Source organism: Ictalurus furcatus, chromosome 24 (assembly GCF_023375685.1).
Source record: "Ictalurus furcatus strain D&B chromosome 24, Billie_1.0, whole genome shotgun sequence".
Taxonomy (NCBI): domain Eukaryota; kingdom Metazoa; phylum Chordata; class Actinopteri; order Siluriformes; family Ictaluridae; genus Ictalurus; species Ictalurus furcatus.
The window spans coordinates 16,648,808-16,667,291 of NC_071278.1; the positions used below are offsets into that span (position 1 = coordinate 16,648,808).

The 18,484-nt window shown below is 40.7% G+C and overlaps 1 protein-coding gene across 2 annotated transcripts in view; it reads left to right on the forward strand.

The window, feature by feature from the left end:
* The first annotated feature begins 2,302 nt into the window (after positions 1 to 2,302).
* The window catches only part of ctnnal1 (catenin (cadherin-associated protein), alpha-like 1), a 69,313-nt gene continuing 53,131 nt past the window's right edge, over positions 2,303 to 18,484 (forward strand). For both annotated transcript variants that reach the window (XM_053612424.1, XM_053612425.1), the window contains exon 1: positions 2,303 to 3,688. In XM_053612424.1, coding sequence (XP_053468399.1) covers positions 3,590 to 3,688 — 99 coding nt within the window. In that variant the 5' untranslated portion in view covers positions 2,303 to 3,589. The remainder of the gene's footprint in view (positions 3,689 to 18,484) is intronic.

Genomic DNA, 18,484 nt, shown 5'->3' on the forward strand with positions numbered 1-18,484 from the left:
TCAGCATGTTTACATGCAAAAAGAAATCTGAAGAAAAACACAAAACGAAACCAAAAAAAAAAAAAGAACTCTAGGTCTATGGAGAAATCCTCATTGCAATCATATATAATGTACACAATGTATATAAATCCATTTTCAATAAAATTGGTCATGATATGATAAGGTCATGGGGGAGCCTGGAGCCTATCCATGGGAACTTGGAGCACAAGGTGGGTGATACACACATTCAGACCCTGGACAACTTGGAAATGCCAATCAGCCTACACACATGTCTGGAGGAAACCCCTGAAGCACGTGGAGAACACGCAAACACCACGCACACAGGGCAGAGCCGGGATTCAAACCCCCGACCCAGAGGTGCGGGTCAAACGTGCTAACCATTAAGCCACTGTGCCCTGTACACAATGTATAGTTGAGCGCAAGTGTTTGCAAACTAGACCAAAATAACAAACACAAAGAAGTTTAGTATGTAGCAACAACAGATGTTATACTTTTCAAATGTTCCTGCATTATCAGTAACAAAAATGGCCAAGCAGTGTATACTAATAGTGTTAATATTATTAATAGTGAATTTAAAAAAAAATCAGTTTACAAACATTTACATTGCTGTGATATAAATATTCTCTAATAGCTTATAAAAACGTATCCAATCTTCTTCCTCTGCACAGACTTCCGAGCCAAGCCGGGTTCAACTCGTAAATGTTCGGAATAAGTGAATGGGTTCAATAAACTGTAAAATGCCCATCATAATTTGTGCCTCTAAAACTTACTCCCCAGTAATCAATTATTTGCAACAATAGAATATACAGTACAGTATTATACTGCCGAGTTGCTTAGTATGGCAGTCAAGTGAATGTGGACCTTTTTTGTATCTCACACAACACAACAACTTCATTGTGTTGACAGTTTTAAAGTTGTGATGATCTTCCTGAGTTATAAAGATTGAGATATGTGAATAACATATTGTCATAAGTTCTGATAGGTTTATGACAGAAGTGAAGTATACTAACTGCAAATATTCAGCTATAAAACACTTCACCCATATCTCCCACCTTTTCAAAGTTCACATACTCCCTCGGAAGGCCTCAGTAGTTTGCCATCCAAACACGTATCATTTACTGTTTGATGAACGTCGTGCTTTTGTAATCTTTCTGGAGTACAGGTTTGGATGTGGACAGTTTACTTGGCCACAGCTTCAGCTGCCCTGCTCAGAGGAAGTGTTCACATGATACTCATGACTCAGAGGAAACTCACATGCACTGAGTGGCTTGTTTTACACTTGGGTTGGTTACACGGCAACTATGCTGTGCAAACATGTCGCGGGATTTCTCCTCTCTGCTCAACAGTCTGGTCAGAAATGGTGGAATGTTATTAACTTTTACCTGCGTTTCATTGCTTTGACTGCAGGAAACAGGACAATTGCTTCCAGCTATTGAGGAAGCAGTGAGCAGTATGCAGTGAAGAAACTGGATTATAACTGTCTCAGAGGAAGTCACACACCCAGGACCTCAGGAACACCCCAAATGTTTATAGATATTGCATTCAGTCTCAATTGAATTAAAAGACTTCCCACTTCAGCAGTCTGTCTCCACTGAATTATTATATACACATACACAGATTTTTATAGAGAGCAGGTACAAGGTATAAAAAGACACAAAACATAGAATGACTGTCATTCTTCATTGATACAGTTTCACCAAAACCATATAAACAGACGTATGCATGTACACACACACACACACACACACACACACACACACACTTTCTTGTAGTGTTTCAAAACGGGGAAAATGACACTCAACAAATTTCAATATTTCAATTCATTGATGAGACGCTGTGTGGTGATGTACAGTTGAGTGCAAATGTTTGCCAAACATAGGGCAATACGATGAGTACAAGCAATTTTAATAATTAAAAAAATCAAAATGACATCAGTTCTATCACGTTTACATTTCTGAATGCAATGTAAATATTATTCAGTAACTTGTTTGCCCACTCTTTTCCTTTATAACTGGATCCAACCTTTTTTGTCTTCAGGTCCTCATCAGGCTTCGAATCCTTACAGATGTAATTTTCACACACATTCTTCTTGACATCTAGGGTGGCATGGTGGTGCAGCAGGTATAGTGTTGCCACCTCACAGCTCCAGGGTACCTGGTTTGATCCTGATCCTGGGTTTGGGCTCACTGCTTATACATGTTCTTCCTATCTCGATCTCTGGTTTCCTCCCAACTCCCAAAAAACCTGCCAGTAGGTGGATCGGTTACACTAAATTACCCTGAGGCATGAAAGTCTGTGCGCATGGTGCCCTGAGATGAACTGGTGTCCCATTCAGGGTGTATACTTGGATGGAATCATGCCCAGTGTTCCCAGTACAGGCTCTGCATCCACCCTGACCAGGATAAAATGGTAACTGAAAGTGAGTGTGCAATCTCTGTTCTAACTCAAATGGCTTCAGTCTCTGCTTAGTTTTCATGAAATACCTCTGCCAGATGGTTTTTAAAAAATACACAGGGTCAAAGGCAGCCTGGAGCCTATCCCAGGGAACTCAGGGTACAAGGTGGGGGACACCCTGGACGTGGTGCCAACCCATCATAGGGCACAATCGCACACACATTCACACACCGCGGACCATATTGAAATGCCAATCGACGCATATCTTTGGACTGGGTGAGGAAACCAGACTACGTGGAGGAAACCGCTGAAGCACAGGGAAAACTCGCAAGTTCTGCGCACACAGAGCGGCGGTTAAAAACCATTTCAACTAGTTCAAATCCCAGCACTACCAACCTACCACTACTGTGCAGTTGAGGGCAAGACCAATAATGGTAATGGTTTTAATGGTTAGCTGATGGTTTGTAATAGTATTTGTACTATAAACTACTAGAATTTCTGTGATGGTTTCTGTAGTTGTTGTTTTTTTTTTAATGTTATGTTTGTTTGTTCCAGCAGTTGGGTGTCAGTCAAATGCAGTCAATGTCTTCATTTTCGCTGTGTTTCCGATTGTTACAGTATATACACCACAGTTTCACAGAAATGTAGCTTTTTGAACCATAAATCCGTATGTTGTACATTTTTTTTTGCTCCAACCCGTTTTGTTCATTAGCAACACGAGTAGCCTGTATAACTGTGACCTGAAGTAATATGCTAACACTTGCTCCCTGTTCACTTCTTCTTCTTTACTCTAGTTACACTTCTCTGGCTCTTGTGCTGGGTTTATGAGTCAGAAACAACGCGTGCTATTCTCGGTTCAGTTATTTTAGAAAGTTTATCTCCATATGGGAAGCAGCCAGCTCTTGGTGCGTGTTAGCCGGCCGTGTTTCCCTCTCAGTGTTTCTGCGCCCACCCACTCTCATGTGAGAGTGTGAGTGTGTGTGTTACAGTGTGTCCCGTTTAGCTTGCCTACTCTCTGTATCTGCTCCAGCCACTACATGGGGAAGGACAGGCAGCTGAGAGGCGGCATTACCGAGTAGTGTATATGTACACAAGCCCGTGGTGGGGATTGTTGTGTGTTAAAGAAATCACCGCGGCGGTGAACACACTCGCGTCTCACTCTCAGAGCCTACATTAGCTGAGAAACTAGTCGGGAATGGCTTCGTCTCCTTGTGGCGGTGGTGGCAACTTTGAATGCAGACTCGAAATCAAAACTCGGTCGGTGGAGCAAACCCTCATCCCTCTCGTGTCTCAGGTGAGTTTTGTGTCCGAGCGGCCGGTTCCTGAGCGTAAAGTAAACAAACCAGTTAGGGGGAGAAAAAAAAGTCAGAGGTCCTTCTGTCTATCTCTCTCACGGACTGGTATTATTCACCCTGCGTTTATGTAAAGAAAGTTTACGTATTAGTTGCTTGATCCGGATTGTTTTTTTTTTGTTTGTTTGTTTAAAAACGCGACTAAATGAAACACAAAGCGGCTTGATTGTAGTCATTTAGCGTCGCGTTGTCGCGGAGTGAGACTGTGGGAACTCAACCGCACCTCTGCTCAGGGGTCTGGCAAACAGTCTGACGCCGGACAAATCATCGCTTGTGTTCACATGTAACCGTTTTATCTCCGTGTTATTTGCGTCCCTGTGTGTGTAGTGTAGTGTAGTGTAGTGTAGTGTAATACACTCCGGATTAGAAAGCACAGTACTCGTGTTTCAGTTCACTGCTGTGCGCGCGCGCACTTCTCCCTCCGCGCAACGAACTTGCACGGCTTACTGCAACCGCTTCACACTGCACCGGTTCCCCATGGGCTCTGCTTCTGAAGGGTAGGGGTCGTCCTTCCTAAAGGAGTTAGGACTTGGAACATTTTCTCAAAACATAAACCTCATGTTATAGGGGCAAACCAACGAACCTTTTTAAAGGATGGAAGCTTGTTTTCTAATAGAAATATTGAAGGTAGAGCCTTTTTTTTTTTTTGACTGAATGATGACACCACTTGTGTTTTAATGCTCAAAGTGCACCTGAAATCAAAAGGGTTGTTTCATCGTTTTGTAGAACTCTAAGAACAGGACACCAATATGGACTCTTAGGAAATGGACACCGATATGTTAGTAGCCTATTTTAACACTAATTTTGGAGAGATTCTTGTTTTTATTGTATGGTTAATCGCTTCCAGGCAAAAGAGAGAGAAATATTTTGATGATTCATCCTGTACTAGTCTTCCATCAATTTTCCGAAACGCTTATTCTACACAGGTTCACGGGGAGTCTGGAGACTATCCCAGGGAACTTAGGGCACAAGGCAGGGGACACCCTGGACAAGGTGCCAATCCATCCTAGGGGACAATTGCACACACGTTCACACACAATGGATGATTTGGAAATGCCAATCAATCTACAACGCATGTCTTTGGACTGGGGGAGGATATCAGAGTACCCGGAGGAAACCCTCGAAGCATGGGGAGAATGTGCAAAATCCACGCACACTGGGCGGAGGAGGGATTCGAACCCCCAACCCCGGACGTGCTAACCACTGTGCCTTGTGCTAGTCTTGTGATCATCCAGTTGAATGCTTTATAGAATGGATATGTCCCACACCCCTGGGGGATGTGTATTGTACTTACAGCTCGTTAGCAGCAGACAGGGTTGGTCTGTGCATCTTCCTGCGCAATATTGCCTTTCCCAACCGTACCTTGGCTGAGGAAAAAAAATGTTGATTAGTTAGAGTTGGTTAGAGTTTGTCGAAATACTTTAATGGGTTCATATCCAGACCGCGGTCTGCCCTTTAATATAGAGAATAGGGCATCACCAAAATCTTTACGGACAGTAGGGAAAGCAAAATCTTTAAGGGTTCTCCAGATGGTCGAACTATAGAACCATTGTAAGCTGCCAAAAGGAACCTTTTCTCGTAGTGCAAGGCAAACTCTGTATTATACACTATAAATAGGTTAACATGATTGTTTTCTTACTACTTTTACAAAATTGTGCAAATGAGCTGCTTTGTGGTTTGACAGCACTGCTAAAACAGTCTTGCTTCATGTTTGAAATGGCGTCGTACTCTATATTCTCTGCAAATGCTAAAGTGCACACTATGTATTCCCTCACCTCTAGGGTACATAATTTGGACACTAACCTATTGCTATGCCTTGTGGGATTTCATAAGTGCACTGGATGCTCCGCGTTACGTTTTCACATGAGAATACAAAATGGCATAACTCCCAGAATGGCACATTATGTAGTGGATAGTGTGGTTTCAACAAGATGTACAGCTTGGTGCTTGAGTTACTTGCCCATGTGACTCTGTAAAGGTCATTAGCATTGATGGTGAGTGTGATGGGGAGAAAAGGTCATCGATAGGAGGCTTGCCAATCGTCTATTCACTTACCACAAGAAAGGAGGAACCCTTTCAGTGTTTCAGAGCTTTGTGAGCCCAGACAATAAGGTTGGCCTAATCATAACCCTCCCCCTTCCTAGGGATTTTGGTCTGTTCCTTGGAGCTCATTTCAAATGTATGTTTGCAGAGCTACAATAAGAGAGCGCTAAAAACCAGTAACCACCTGTGCATACACAATAATGCATACACAAAAATGAATTTCTGCAGAATGAAAGGGAATGGATGATGCATCATTATTGTAACATTATCTGTAGGTCACATTACAGAAATTCTCCGAACTGCTAGATCACCAGCAATAAACACAAGCTGAGACAGACTGCTTATTCATGAAGCGTTTGGTTAAAAGTGTGTGTCTGTGCTTAATAGTAAATACCCAGCTTGTGGTTGAAGGTTTGTGAGCAAAACAGTTGTTTTCCTTCTTCGTGTAATTGTAATAAGTTTTCTTCAGTCAACCGTTTCTTTTTTTGAGGCTCCCTACAGTGAAATAAATAAATAAATAATAAAAAAAATATATATAGCAGCGGTAGCGATTTCATCCCAGGCAATGAGTAAATAATCTGTGTAAATACAAGAGCAAGTGTCACGGTTCAGCGTAGATGCTGTGACGCTGTCTGAGTGTGTGAGGGAGGTGCACTGATAAACCAGGGAGGAAATGAAGTGAGAAGTATGTGTGTGTTTGCTCATTTGGAGGGATGTGCTGTTCGTGCTGATCTTCTCCCCCTGTGTTATCAGCCTCACTCCCCGGCTGTGTAATAATCATACCTTTAGACTCTGAGAACACACGCTCGACCAGATTTGCTTTCCTGCCTGCTTCAGCTTCACATCTGTGCTAGATCATCGCCAACGCCCGTGTTTATTGCATAAAAGTCAAATCTGTGATTAAATCAGGACACCTTTTGTAATATTTGGTGATGCTCTCATTTACTTTCATAAAAGTGCTGCTCAAAAGAGAAACCCTGGTTTCTATGGTGCCCCAGGATCTTTTAAAGAGATAAAATATATATATATATATATATATATATATAAAATCATATTATCCAAGTAAGCAGGATAAGGAGTCTCTACTTTCTTGTCAATCATGTCTTCTGTCATATCGATGCCCTCTCACCCCTCTCACCTCCCAGCCCCTAAAGCTTACACTAATAATAGTTCTTTTCCACTCAACAGCACTGGTCAAATGCAAACCCCATACTATCATACTGAAGATTCTTAAGCCAGAAGATAAAACGGGTGGATAAATCAGTAGCCCATGTGCCAGGGACAAGATGATTACATGTCTGGACTATTACATTAAAAAAAAATGATGTTTAAACAGAAGATAGAGAGCAGTGCACCTGGATGATGTAACTATTGAATGATGTAAGTCACTTGTTGTGAATCCTACTTGTCTGTTGCATTACACAAATACTGGCTTTTATTAGGTGGATTAATTAGCTTGCATGGATGATATTCACTCTTTTCAAAATGAGGAACATGCAGGTATTTGGAAACACTGACAAAGTAAAGTTTGGCTTAACACATAGTGACCTTAACACTCGGGCAAATTTTTCCCCAAAAATTTCCACCAACTTGCTGACTTTTTGTCGAGGATGCAAACACGATGTGCTTTTTTTTTTTTTTTTTCTTTTTCTTTTTTTCTCCTGACTTTAAAAACATAATGACTACGTGGCCTATGTGGGCAATAATACGCTTGACTAGCTGACTAGCCTGTCATACTGTATTACATTATGCCAGCTAAGATTTTTTCAGCCTAATCCATTAGGTTTGGTGACCCAAACGTGGGACTGGACTACACTTTAGAGCTTTCTCTTGCCTGGTGGACTAGTTAAGGAATTTATTATTTGTCCATCCCTGACAGAAGGGTGACCAAATTCAGCCTGTCAATGACTACGTTTACATGGACAGCAATAATCTAATTATTGACCTTAATCTGAGTAAGATAATAATATGATTATGGTGTTTACATGAGGCGCTTTTAGAATACTCCTGTCATGTACCCGTTTTACATGTTCTAGAACATAATTAGATTAACGGCACACGTCATTACGTCACCGCGTCACGCCGTCCGACGTCCCTCCAGAATTTCACGTATCAACATACAGTTCGTCTTCGTCATGGCACCGTATACAGTTTTGGGTGTTTTTATTTTTATTTTTTTATTTTAACGAATGCTTTAAGTGCAGTTAATTATTTGTCATGCTGTACGTGCTAATAGACAACCGCTTGAAGCGGTGGGTGTGTCCCAAATCGCGTACTTACCGTCTATATAGTAGCCGAGATACATGTATTTGTCCCCACTACAGGCCTATAGTAGGAAAGTATGCGATTTGGGACACAGCCGAACTCTCTTGTTCGCCGTAAAACTGCCGTGTGTGATCGCGTCCTGTCGCAAAATGCGGTGAAAACTCCCACACGACGTTCATAATGTGATTAAGGTGTGTACATGTCCGTAATACACGTCCATAATGCGACTAAAGCAGGAGTACTCCACCTGTCTTAATTAGATTATTGCTTACTTCGATTATGACCTTAATTAGATTAAGGTAAGTAAAAATTGCTGTTTACATGGTAGTTTCTTAATTAGAGTACGGTCTTAATCGGATTAAGAGTGGATTATTGTTGTCCATGTAAACGCAGCTAATTTGAAGGATTGGAGGGAATTTGCTGAGACCGGTGCGAAAATGCTGTAACGTTCACGTGTTCTAGCTGTACTTGTGCTTTGTTTGTTTTTTTCTATAGATATTTGTCCAAATTTTTTATTTTTTTCCCCCTCTCTTTGCATTTGGCCTGCCATCCACATAAAAACTAAGTTTTTTGGTTGTACTAAGCTTTTTTTTTTTGGATGGGGGGGAAAAAACAGGTAGAAAAAAAAAAACTTCGGAATGTCAACTCTCACCTTTGTCAACCTGTGATAAATGTGCTAGCACTTGGATTATCATAGCTGCTGACAAGGATGTTACTTTGTGGTCTGCGTTCTCTTATTTGATAACCAGACACAAGAATATGATATGCACTGGACTGCTGCACCGCTCTAGCTGGACAAACCGCACTGCAGTGTAGCTTTTAAATAAGACTCCGGTGAACACTGTGTAATTAAATGTATCCTTAAGCAGTAGTTTCATTTCATCATTAGTTGACGCATATGAATCCCTGTGTTTGTCGTTTTTTCCATTTTCGAACTTTTGGCCATTTAATGCTTTTGCATATTTAGCTGTTTCTACCACATGATACACACGCTCTTAACGTTATTCTTGAGGCATCTGATGTAACAGTTCGACATACTTCTGTTTTCATATTATTGACGGGATGTTTTTCAAAAACAGAGGGGTAAAAAGGTCCGGGCTGAGAAGGGAACGAGACGACTCACTGAAGGACGGGACTCTGTATGTTTTTAAATTTTGAGTTTAAAAAACAGTTAGCTTTACCTTACATCGCCCAAAATCACTTGACTGTCGCTTTAAATAGCTTTCGTACCGCCAGTATTTTTGCGATCACAGAAACGAATGCAAACTCAAGAAAACGCTGCAATATTTGGAGGAGCTAGCAATTTTTCAAAATTACCGCAGATTGGGCCAAGGAGCGTCATGTGACATCATCACAATGTGCATCCAGCCAAAACCCTCGTTCATTCACGTGCGTCACACACTGCCGAAAGACTAAAAGGTCTCATTTACCAACAAACATCACTGTGAAGGACTGCAAAACAATTTTGTACAGTTGCAATTTCACCAAGTCAAGTAGTTTTCTGCCAAAAAAAAAAAAAAAAAAAGCACAAAATCTCTGCAAGTTGCATCGCAAACAATCACAAAACGAACTCCATGAAATCCTGTAGGGACTGACTAGAGCACTCTCGCATCTGGAACGCAATTGTTCAGCCTGCATTACAAACAGATTTGTTTTTTCCCCCTGCCAATCACTTCCTTCTGACCATTTGAAACATCCACAACTTCTATTAGTCTATAGTGACTCTGACTAACTCTCAAGACTTTCCCTCTGTGAATATCAGTCTAGCTCGCTGTGCCTGTGTTGCACGACCTCAGATCTTAAGCCAGGACAGGACTTATGAAGGTTCTGCTGAGTCTTTTGATCTGATCAGCCCAGTTTTGAAATCCTGTGAAAAGAACGGCTCATTATTACATATTTGTGCTGGCTCCGTCTTTTGTTTCTGCCAAGCTGAGCACTTTTTCCCCTCCCCAAAAAATACAAAAAAAAAAATTTTACAGCTATAATTGGACTGAGAGTTCTTTTCTCTTTCTCACGTTATGTTGAGTGTTCATGCTTTTGTGAATTCTGTGCCTCTCGCACTTCCGTAATCTAAACCATTATTAGGTTGTGAAAGTGTGGGAGTTTGTGCGGGTATTCAGTCGAGCACACAATCTGACAAATGCAAAGTCTCAGTTACACAGTAAAGGGGATCTTTTTCTCAAAGTAGCTTACACAAAAGTTCTTCTAACGTACCACTGTGCGCTCTTGGCAGGGAGGCATTTTTGATATTTCAGTTAAATACAGAATGTAAAATTTCTTTAATGGTAAGGTGATTACAGGTTGTAGGAATGACAGCAGGACAGATCTGTGAACTAACCGCAGAAAGGATAAACAGAGTGCTAACTATAGCGATGGCGCTGATGAAAATCTGAGCTCTGTGTGTAAAACACGTGGGATTACAAGGCGAAATACTTTCCGTTCCAGTGCTGGAACAACGTAGTTGTTGTGTATGGCGTATAGACGTGTTGGATGTGAGCTGTGTGTGTGCTATTCTCCTCTTCGTTGAATTTACTTATTCAGCAAAGCCAGAGATGATAAAATCTACAGCCGACTACAACCCAGCCATCCGTGTACCGGCTTACATAGTGAATTACATAGGGACACGGGTTAATCGGGCATTTTCAGACATGCACTGCAGACAGAAGTAAAGTTCTGTCTGTGTGAATGTTAGTTTTCTGGACACCAGATCCCACGAGCACTGCGTTATGTAGCACAATAGGAAATATTGTTTATCCATGTGTCGTACATTCGGCACATCACTGTCTTGGCAGTTCCCACAGAGGCATGTGTTAGCATCTATTGTTGAAGCAGTCAATTTGTGTTCTGGCCAACGAATGACTACATCCTTTTCCCTTAATTTTTTTCTTTTCAGCAGCTGCCAAGAAAGCAGTTGCATTGTCACTATAAAAGGCAATGAAAAATGAAAAGGCAATATGGATCTGTTGCCCTTTCCTCACTGATAGAGCCTAACTATAATGCATAGCTTCTAGAATGGTGTATCTCCACAATGTGCCGACTGTTCGCTGTTTGCTTTACAGAAAAAGGCTACACATATATATGCGAATATTGTATATACAAATATTGTAAATACACATATATTATTACATATGAATGCAAATATTTTGTCATGTCATATTTATTCATTTTAGCCAATTATTGACTATTAACACTTCTATTCTTTCTAGATTTTTCTTCTTTATAAAAACATCATTAGTACAGTGGTGGCTTGGTGTTTAAGGCTCTGGGTTACTGATCGGAAGGTCGGGGGTTCAAGCCCCAGCACTGCCAAGCTGCCACTGTTGGGCCCTTGAGCAAGGCCCTTAACCCTCTCTGCTCCAGGGGGCGCCGTATCATGGCCGGCCCTGCGCTCTGACCCCAGCTTCCTGACAGGCTGGCGTATGCGAAGAAAAGAATTTCACTGTGCTCTACTGTATATGTGGCCAATAAAGACTCATTATTAATATTTTGCGTAATTTTTTTTTTCAACAGTATGTTTTAATTAAAATCGGTGTTGGTGCTTAAATTCAGATGCACAGTTTTTGCATTTTTAATGCGTATTCTTATCTTAAATACGACAAATATTCGAAGTTCGAGGAATAAAGATGTGTCGCACAACCATAAAATGTGTTCTGTTTGAGCTTAGCGCTAAACCAAATGAAAAGTTTTGTTTTGCCAAAGTTTTTTTTGGTTTAAAAAAAAAAAAAAAAATTTTTCTGGTTGTTGAACCTTCTTGTCCATCGAGCTATAAATAAAAAATCTGAGCTACTGATTTATCCACCCCTGATCATACTACAGCTCTGATTAAGATACCATCCTGCCTGATGACAGGTCGTAGGCCCCTTTAACAGAAATACAGCCTGGAGCTCTTCCAATGTGACAAATGATATATATATAAAAAAAAAACTGACCAAACACGTTATACTCCTGAATCAATCAGAGACCTGAATCAGGAAAGTCATGCCCTGAAGGCCTGGATCCATGTTGCTTAGAAAAGCCTCTATAATTTATACCAGGCATTCATGAGAGCAAAAGATCCTTTCTTACAAACTTGTCTTCAGTGATACTCTCATGGTGGCGATGCTGCTGAAAACTAAAATCAAAGTTCTCATAGTCTTCTTGGCAAAAATGTTATATATCTGGTATATACATTACATTACATTAGCTACTGCTTTAGTATCATCAGTTAGTTTTCTGGGCAAAACAAGGGACTGGGCAGCACATTGGAAGGCTAGCTAATGAATTTATGATTTGCCCACCCATGGTGATGACCCTGTCCTTCCTGCTTTTGTGCCATGGCAAAAATCTCCGGGAAATCGCAGTATCCCATTGAGTAGGTCTTCTGTTTGCTAGCTCATAGCTGATTGTGATCATGGGCCTGCATGGTAAATACTGCGGGACAATAAAGTTTTCCGAGGGCACAAGTTATCTGCTCTCAGTGTGCCCCCAGTTTTTTCATTCTGCTTCACCACCTTTATTTACTCCCTGACATTTCAACTCATCACTGTTTACATATCATTTGTTAACAAGACAGGAAAATAAAGAGAATGGACAGGCATGCAGACTATTCATTTGTATCATTCTACAGTGTACACTGGCACAGAAACCGTGCTTGGCTGCAGTTGCTGGGCTCGTGGAATGTGAGGAGTTTGTGACGAATACCCCACTTACCTTACCAGTAATTACAAAAGCCTCGTTATTCTCCTGCCAAGGAGGCAGATAGAAATATAGAACGGCTGATGCACGTCCTCAGTACACACTAAGGATGAAACAGTACATAAACCTCTGTGTTTTTTTGCTCCGTTTAATCTCTTTAATTGAACCTTATCTGGTAAATAATAAAACAATCTGGCTGATTTAATTTTGGTTCCTTATACAGGTGTAGCATTGGGGTGAAAATAGACTTTCTGGTTCACTCCCAGAAATAAGTGCGCTTTTTTTTTTTTTTTTTTTTGGTATCCTAAAACAAAATATTTACATTTATTCATTTAGCAGACGCTTTTATCCAAAGTGACTTACAAATGAGGAAATACAAGCAAAAATATCTACGTTCACAGCAAATACCAAATCACCCGGTTATCTCTATATCTTCAGGCAGTTTAGATTATCAGCACTTTCTCATGCAGTTCAAGATCTTCTTGCTGATACAACATCCCCAGAAATGGAACACACACATTTAGATCTTGGGGGGGAGGGAGTGTTAATCTGTGTCTCTGCTGTAACCAGATTACTAATACTAAACTTGGTTGAATAACCCTGAAAGAAGGTTTTCAAAGAACCATTATGCCTAAGAGTGTAGGTCCTGGTAAAAAAAAAAGAAAAAGAAAAAAAAAGAGGTCAATATCTTCTCCAAAATTTGTTGATTTTCTTTGTATAGATGCATTTCAGTTTTTAAAGACGTAACGTCCTTCACCTTTCTAGTCATTTTGTCATATCTCGTTTGGTTCGTTTTCTGCATTTAAGGATTACTTCTTTCCGATGTTGGACTATTGATGGTGTTTCTGCAATACGTGATCAGGTTTAAACCATATTTAAAGTTACAGGATTAAGTAATATTGAGTCTTTAACAGAATTTGCTTCATAGGTAGGAGTTGTTTTAACACGGGATGTGCGGGTGACAGACCAGTGCTTTGGTCCAGCATGAAGTATTGAGTATACTGCGAATAAATTCATCCCGTGGCTTTTTTTTTTGTTTTGTTTTTTTTTTTCTTCAAAATTTGCGATGCAACTCGTGGATTTTGTCGTGCTTTTGTTCGGAAAACTTAGCCAAATTTCAATCGCACAACACTCTTTTGCATGGACTTTCCCAGTGGTTTGTTGGTAGATGAGACGTTTTAGCTGGACCGTTCGGCACACGGGAATCAAAGAGGGCTTTGGCTGAACGCGCGTTCTGATGACATCACGTGACGCGTCTTGACCCGAATCCGCGGAAATTTAGAAAAATCGCAAGCACCTGCGAATATTGTGGAGTTTGCTTGTTAATTTCTGCGATCGCAAAATCGGGAAATCCTGGAGGGGCTGCTTAGAGATCAGTTTACACAAACAGCTTGGTTGAAAAAAGTACGTTCATGCGTATGGCCTTGACTACACCGCTACAGAATATATAATATTACAACCGGCTGTGAAGGTCTTGGTGGATTTCTTGCTCTTATGTTACTTGAGTTCCAAATGAGTTTCATTAAACCTACACACATGGGTCAGAGCCTCAGGTGATACAGAAAAGTCTTTTCTGTAGACCATTTTTTTTTCCTTCTCAGAGCTTGAAAGTTAGCTTTTTAGAGCTGTATTTTAAAAGAAAGTTAATTGAGTTCTTCAGAAGACCCTTCATCATGCAGTAGTTGAGATGATTGATCTCTTTAACTTTTGAAGTGATCCCATTGGACTGCACCCTCTAATTATGTCTCGTCATGCGGAGTTCATCTTGAGATGGTTGAGTTGAGTGTCCGGCAGATATTAGAAGAATCGAAGAATAAGAACTAAGTAGAAATGCATGTATGAAGGTGTCTTGTATTTCAGTTAGAATTTGTATTGTATTGCGTGTATTGCATTGTGTCGTTCGTATAACACACAAGATTTGTTGAAAGTCGTATTTTGCGTGCCACAGCCATAAAATTAGGAGGAGGCCAGGTAAATAAAAATTCAGCATGAAAAATTCAGTTTCAGCATGGAATCGTGGAACCATTTGCTTTCTCTGTTTATGTCTCAATGCTTCCTGCTTAAGTCCGATCTAAAAGCTACCCCTTGTGGTAATTAGTTCCATCAGTCTTGTCACACTTGGGCCGACGGGATTAGCCTTGTGCATCGCTCTGCTGGCCGTATAAGCACGGGTAATGCAAATTCTAAATAATGCTAACATTAGCCATGCACTCTGGAGCTTTGGGTTCCCCAATCCACCTCATGAATATTGATTACTGGCTCTCAGAGTAGGGCCCAGCTAGCTGCCAGGAGGCTTTGGATGGGAATCTCTCATGCCTGACTGTCTCCATGCCAGTATCTGGTGTTTTTTTTTAAATTTATTTTATTTTTTCTTTTTAAATCTCCGTAGCAGTGGCTGGCTTGACTGGAAGACATTCTGTCTGCTGTCATAAACTTTTCAGAGACACACAGGTAGTGAAATTTTGCTTGGACAGGACAGCTGGTTTTGCAGATTTAGGCCCTCTTGGTGCCATGGACACGAGCTGCTGATGAGTTAGAATGAGACAGTTTTACTTCCACTAATGACTTGAGATTATTCTATATTCCCACTGACACAATTAGCTCATTTTACCTTTTATTGTTTATACTCAAATAGTGATCACACCAGAGATGTTCACAAATCACTTTATGCAAATCTGAGCTGAGTCTGGAGGCCCGGAGCTGCAAGTCTGGGTCGAATCTCGAACCCCTGGGCCACCAGCTCTGAGTCGAGGCTCAGAGCAACAGATTTTGAGTTGAGCCACGAATCTATGATCTGCAAGTCTGTGTCATGCCCGGAGTCTCTGAGACGCTAGTCTGAGTTGAGACTGGAATCTCTGAGTCGAGTCTGAACTATCTGAGCTGTGAGGTCCCGTCGGCTCATGAGTATTTAGTCATGAAATTTAATTAACGTTCAAATCCCGGTAGCATTGTATTGCGAATGAGTAGAACCGTGCTGTAGAATTAATAGGGAGTACACTGCAGTGCACGGTGTATGAAGTACCGCCTTAGTCCTGTTTAATATCCGAAATAATCAAATATCTGAATTGCACTGGCATTTAATGTGCCGTTAATAGGAACAGTTAATAGAAACCGTTCAAGCTGGTAACATGTTGAATAAATGTTACTCTGTGTGTGTGTGTGTGTGTGTGTGTGTGTGTGTGTGTGTGTGATGTGGTTTGCAGACCACGGTGTGGTCACAACATTCCTGTGTGAGGATCATGTTACGTTAAGGAAGTCGCATGTGTCTGTGTGGCCAGGGGATGTCTTCATTAAAAGGGAGAAAGGATCAGGGTCATAGGTTAACCCTTAAGGGCTAAGATCTGGAACATTCTCCATTTCACTGTACCGTGTGACTTATTGCCTACAGGCTTAAACTTCTAAGCACTGTAAATACACTCTGTATTCTGCCAGTAAATGATGCTTGTGCCTCTTTAGTGTAGTCTCAATAACTTTGAAGTAAGTGATGCCTTTTTAACGAGCCTTTTGTGGAGACTGAAAGAAGAATAAAAAGGTTCGCCTGGGGTAGGAATGGAGCTTTGGACATGTGACATTGCTCTGGGCTTGGTAAGACCTTAAACACTGCTGGACACTAATCATATATACACCTGAAAAATGGTCTCATCAAGCTGATTATAGCTTCCCATTCTGTCAGTTTCAATATCTCATTCTCTCAGTTTTCCATTTTCCTTAACAAACAAGGCCACTGTGAGACAGCCTTCTGTCCGTTGTAATCAATTGCTCAAAATAATGAACAGGAAGACAGTATGGAGATCGAACGGAATGGAAGCAACATTTTTGGTTGAGAATATCCTGCTTAAAATATGTTCTTAATGATTAGATTAGGGAAGGAAGATTGATCGGGCAATTGCTATCGTAAATACTAGATTTGTTAGCCAGTGTTATTTCTTTTAGTCCTTCAGGACACTATATGTGATTTTTTTTTTCATGCACTAGAATAACGTGTCATAAGTCTAGCATTTAAAAAAAAAAAAAAAAACTGATGCAGATGAAACAATCCGACATTGCATTTAGAAATTTTGATATTAACCGGTTCACGATTACGCACAATTAAAATGGAAAACCATGGGGGACTTTACAGTAAAATGATGTTGTAGAAGCCTGCTAGACAAGGTGAGGTGGTAGTTGGCCATTGCTGCTTGCCTCCTGTCACTTCCTGTGAAATGAGGACCAGTTCAGCTGAAACCTGGCCTGATTGTGAAGATCGATCAGCAAGAGCGACAGTCACGTTGGGTTAAAAACGTGAACGAAATAGTGTTCTGTTGCCTGTGTGAATTGGCATCTAAGTAAAAACACTATGCCACTATTAGCCAATCCAGTGGACAGAAAATTACAGCACAAGATTTATTCAGCCCTAACCAGTGTTGAAAATGTGAGAGGGCAGTGAGTGCAAAATCCCAGCACTGCCAACCTGCCACTGCTGGGCCCTTGATCAAGGCCCTTAACCCTCAACTGCTCAGTTGTATAAATGAGAGAAATGTAAGTCGCTCCGGAAAAGGGCATCTGCCAAACGCTGTAAAAGTAAATGAGAGAAGACGAGGTATAAAACCAGATTTATTCCCCCACGAACTACAAGATTTGCTCCAGAATAAAACACCACAAATGATCGTCCTCCCCACCAACAATCTTAATCCGTGGAACCTCCAATTTTGCACAGTATCTCATTAACCAACATGACTTCGGAATGAAACCAATGCATTGGACGTCATGATCAGAGTCAGTGGTCTCGCCACACTACAGGATTTGTAAATATTGAACATGTTTACTATTTTAAATCTGGACTGGATCGGAGGGGTTAAGACTGGATTTTACACACTTTACACCAGTAATAGTTTAAGGTTTGTTTAAAAATTGACACCTTTTGTGGGAGTAATTTAGCTTGAGAATTAACCTGATTGCATAAAAGGCCGTGCAGTCAAGCAGGTACTTTTGAGATTTTGAGGATTTCTGTGCTCTCAGCTTCCAAAAGAGTGAAGAAAAGATGATTATCGTTTTTCTTTCTTCCTTTTTTATTTATTTATTTATTTTTTATGTCTTGCTGCACTCTTCTTTTAGGTGATAACGACTCTGGAAAATAATTCTACAGCGAATTTATACTCTAACCATACATTAGAAGGAAATCGGAGTACAGGCCGTGTTGCCGTGCTTTGCAGAAAGAGAGAAACTCGGACTCTCAGAACACGTTCGTTGATTTGGCAAACAGGAGACGTGAACATGGCTGAAACGTTTATTTATCCCTTACGGAATCACTCTTTCAGTGAAATCCATTTAACAAAGTTTTTTTTTTTTTTTTTTTGCTTGTATAAGGTTATATAAGGACGCTCATCACTTCTAGTTTGTCTGTTGTTCCTCAGAGTTTTTATAGCTGCATTAAAAAACAGCAAGCTCTTTGTAAACGACCAGTTTCCCAGAGAGAAGGTGGAACGTATGGCTTAACTGCTGCTACACCCACCGAGTGGAGTCCGATAAAACAAACCCATGGCCTCTTGGGAAAACTAAGGCACAGTATATAAACACACGTCATGTGTGCGTACGGATGTGGGGTTTTTATATTGTATACGCAGAGTATCGAATATTATACAGCAACTGCAGAGACTGGACAGAAATGGCTTTATGGCGTTATTTAAAAGCTATAAGAGAATTCTTGTTGGTTAGATACAATTTCATAAGACCGCAACATCCAATTATCGAACAGTTAGTGCAATGAAACATACTTC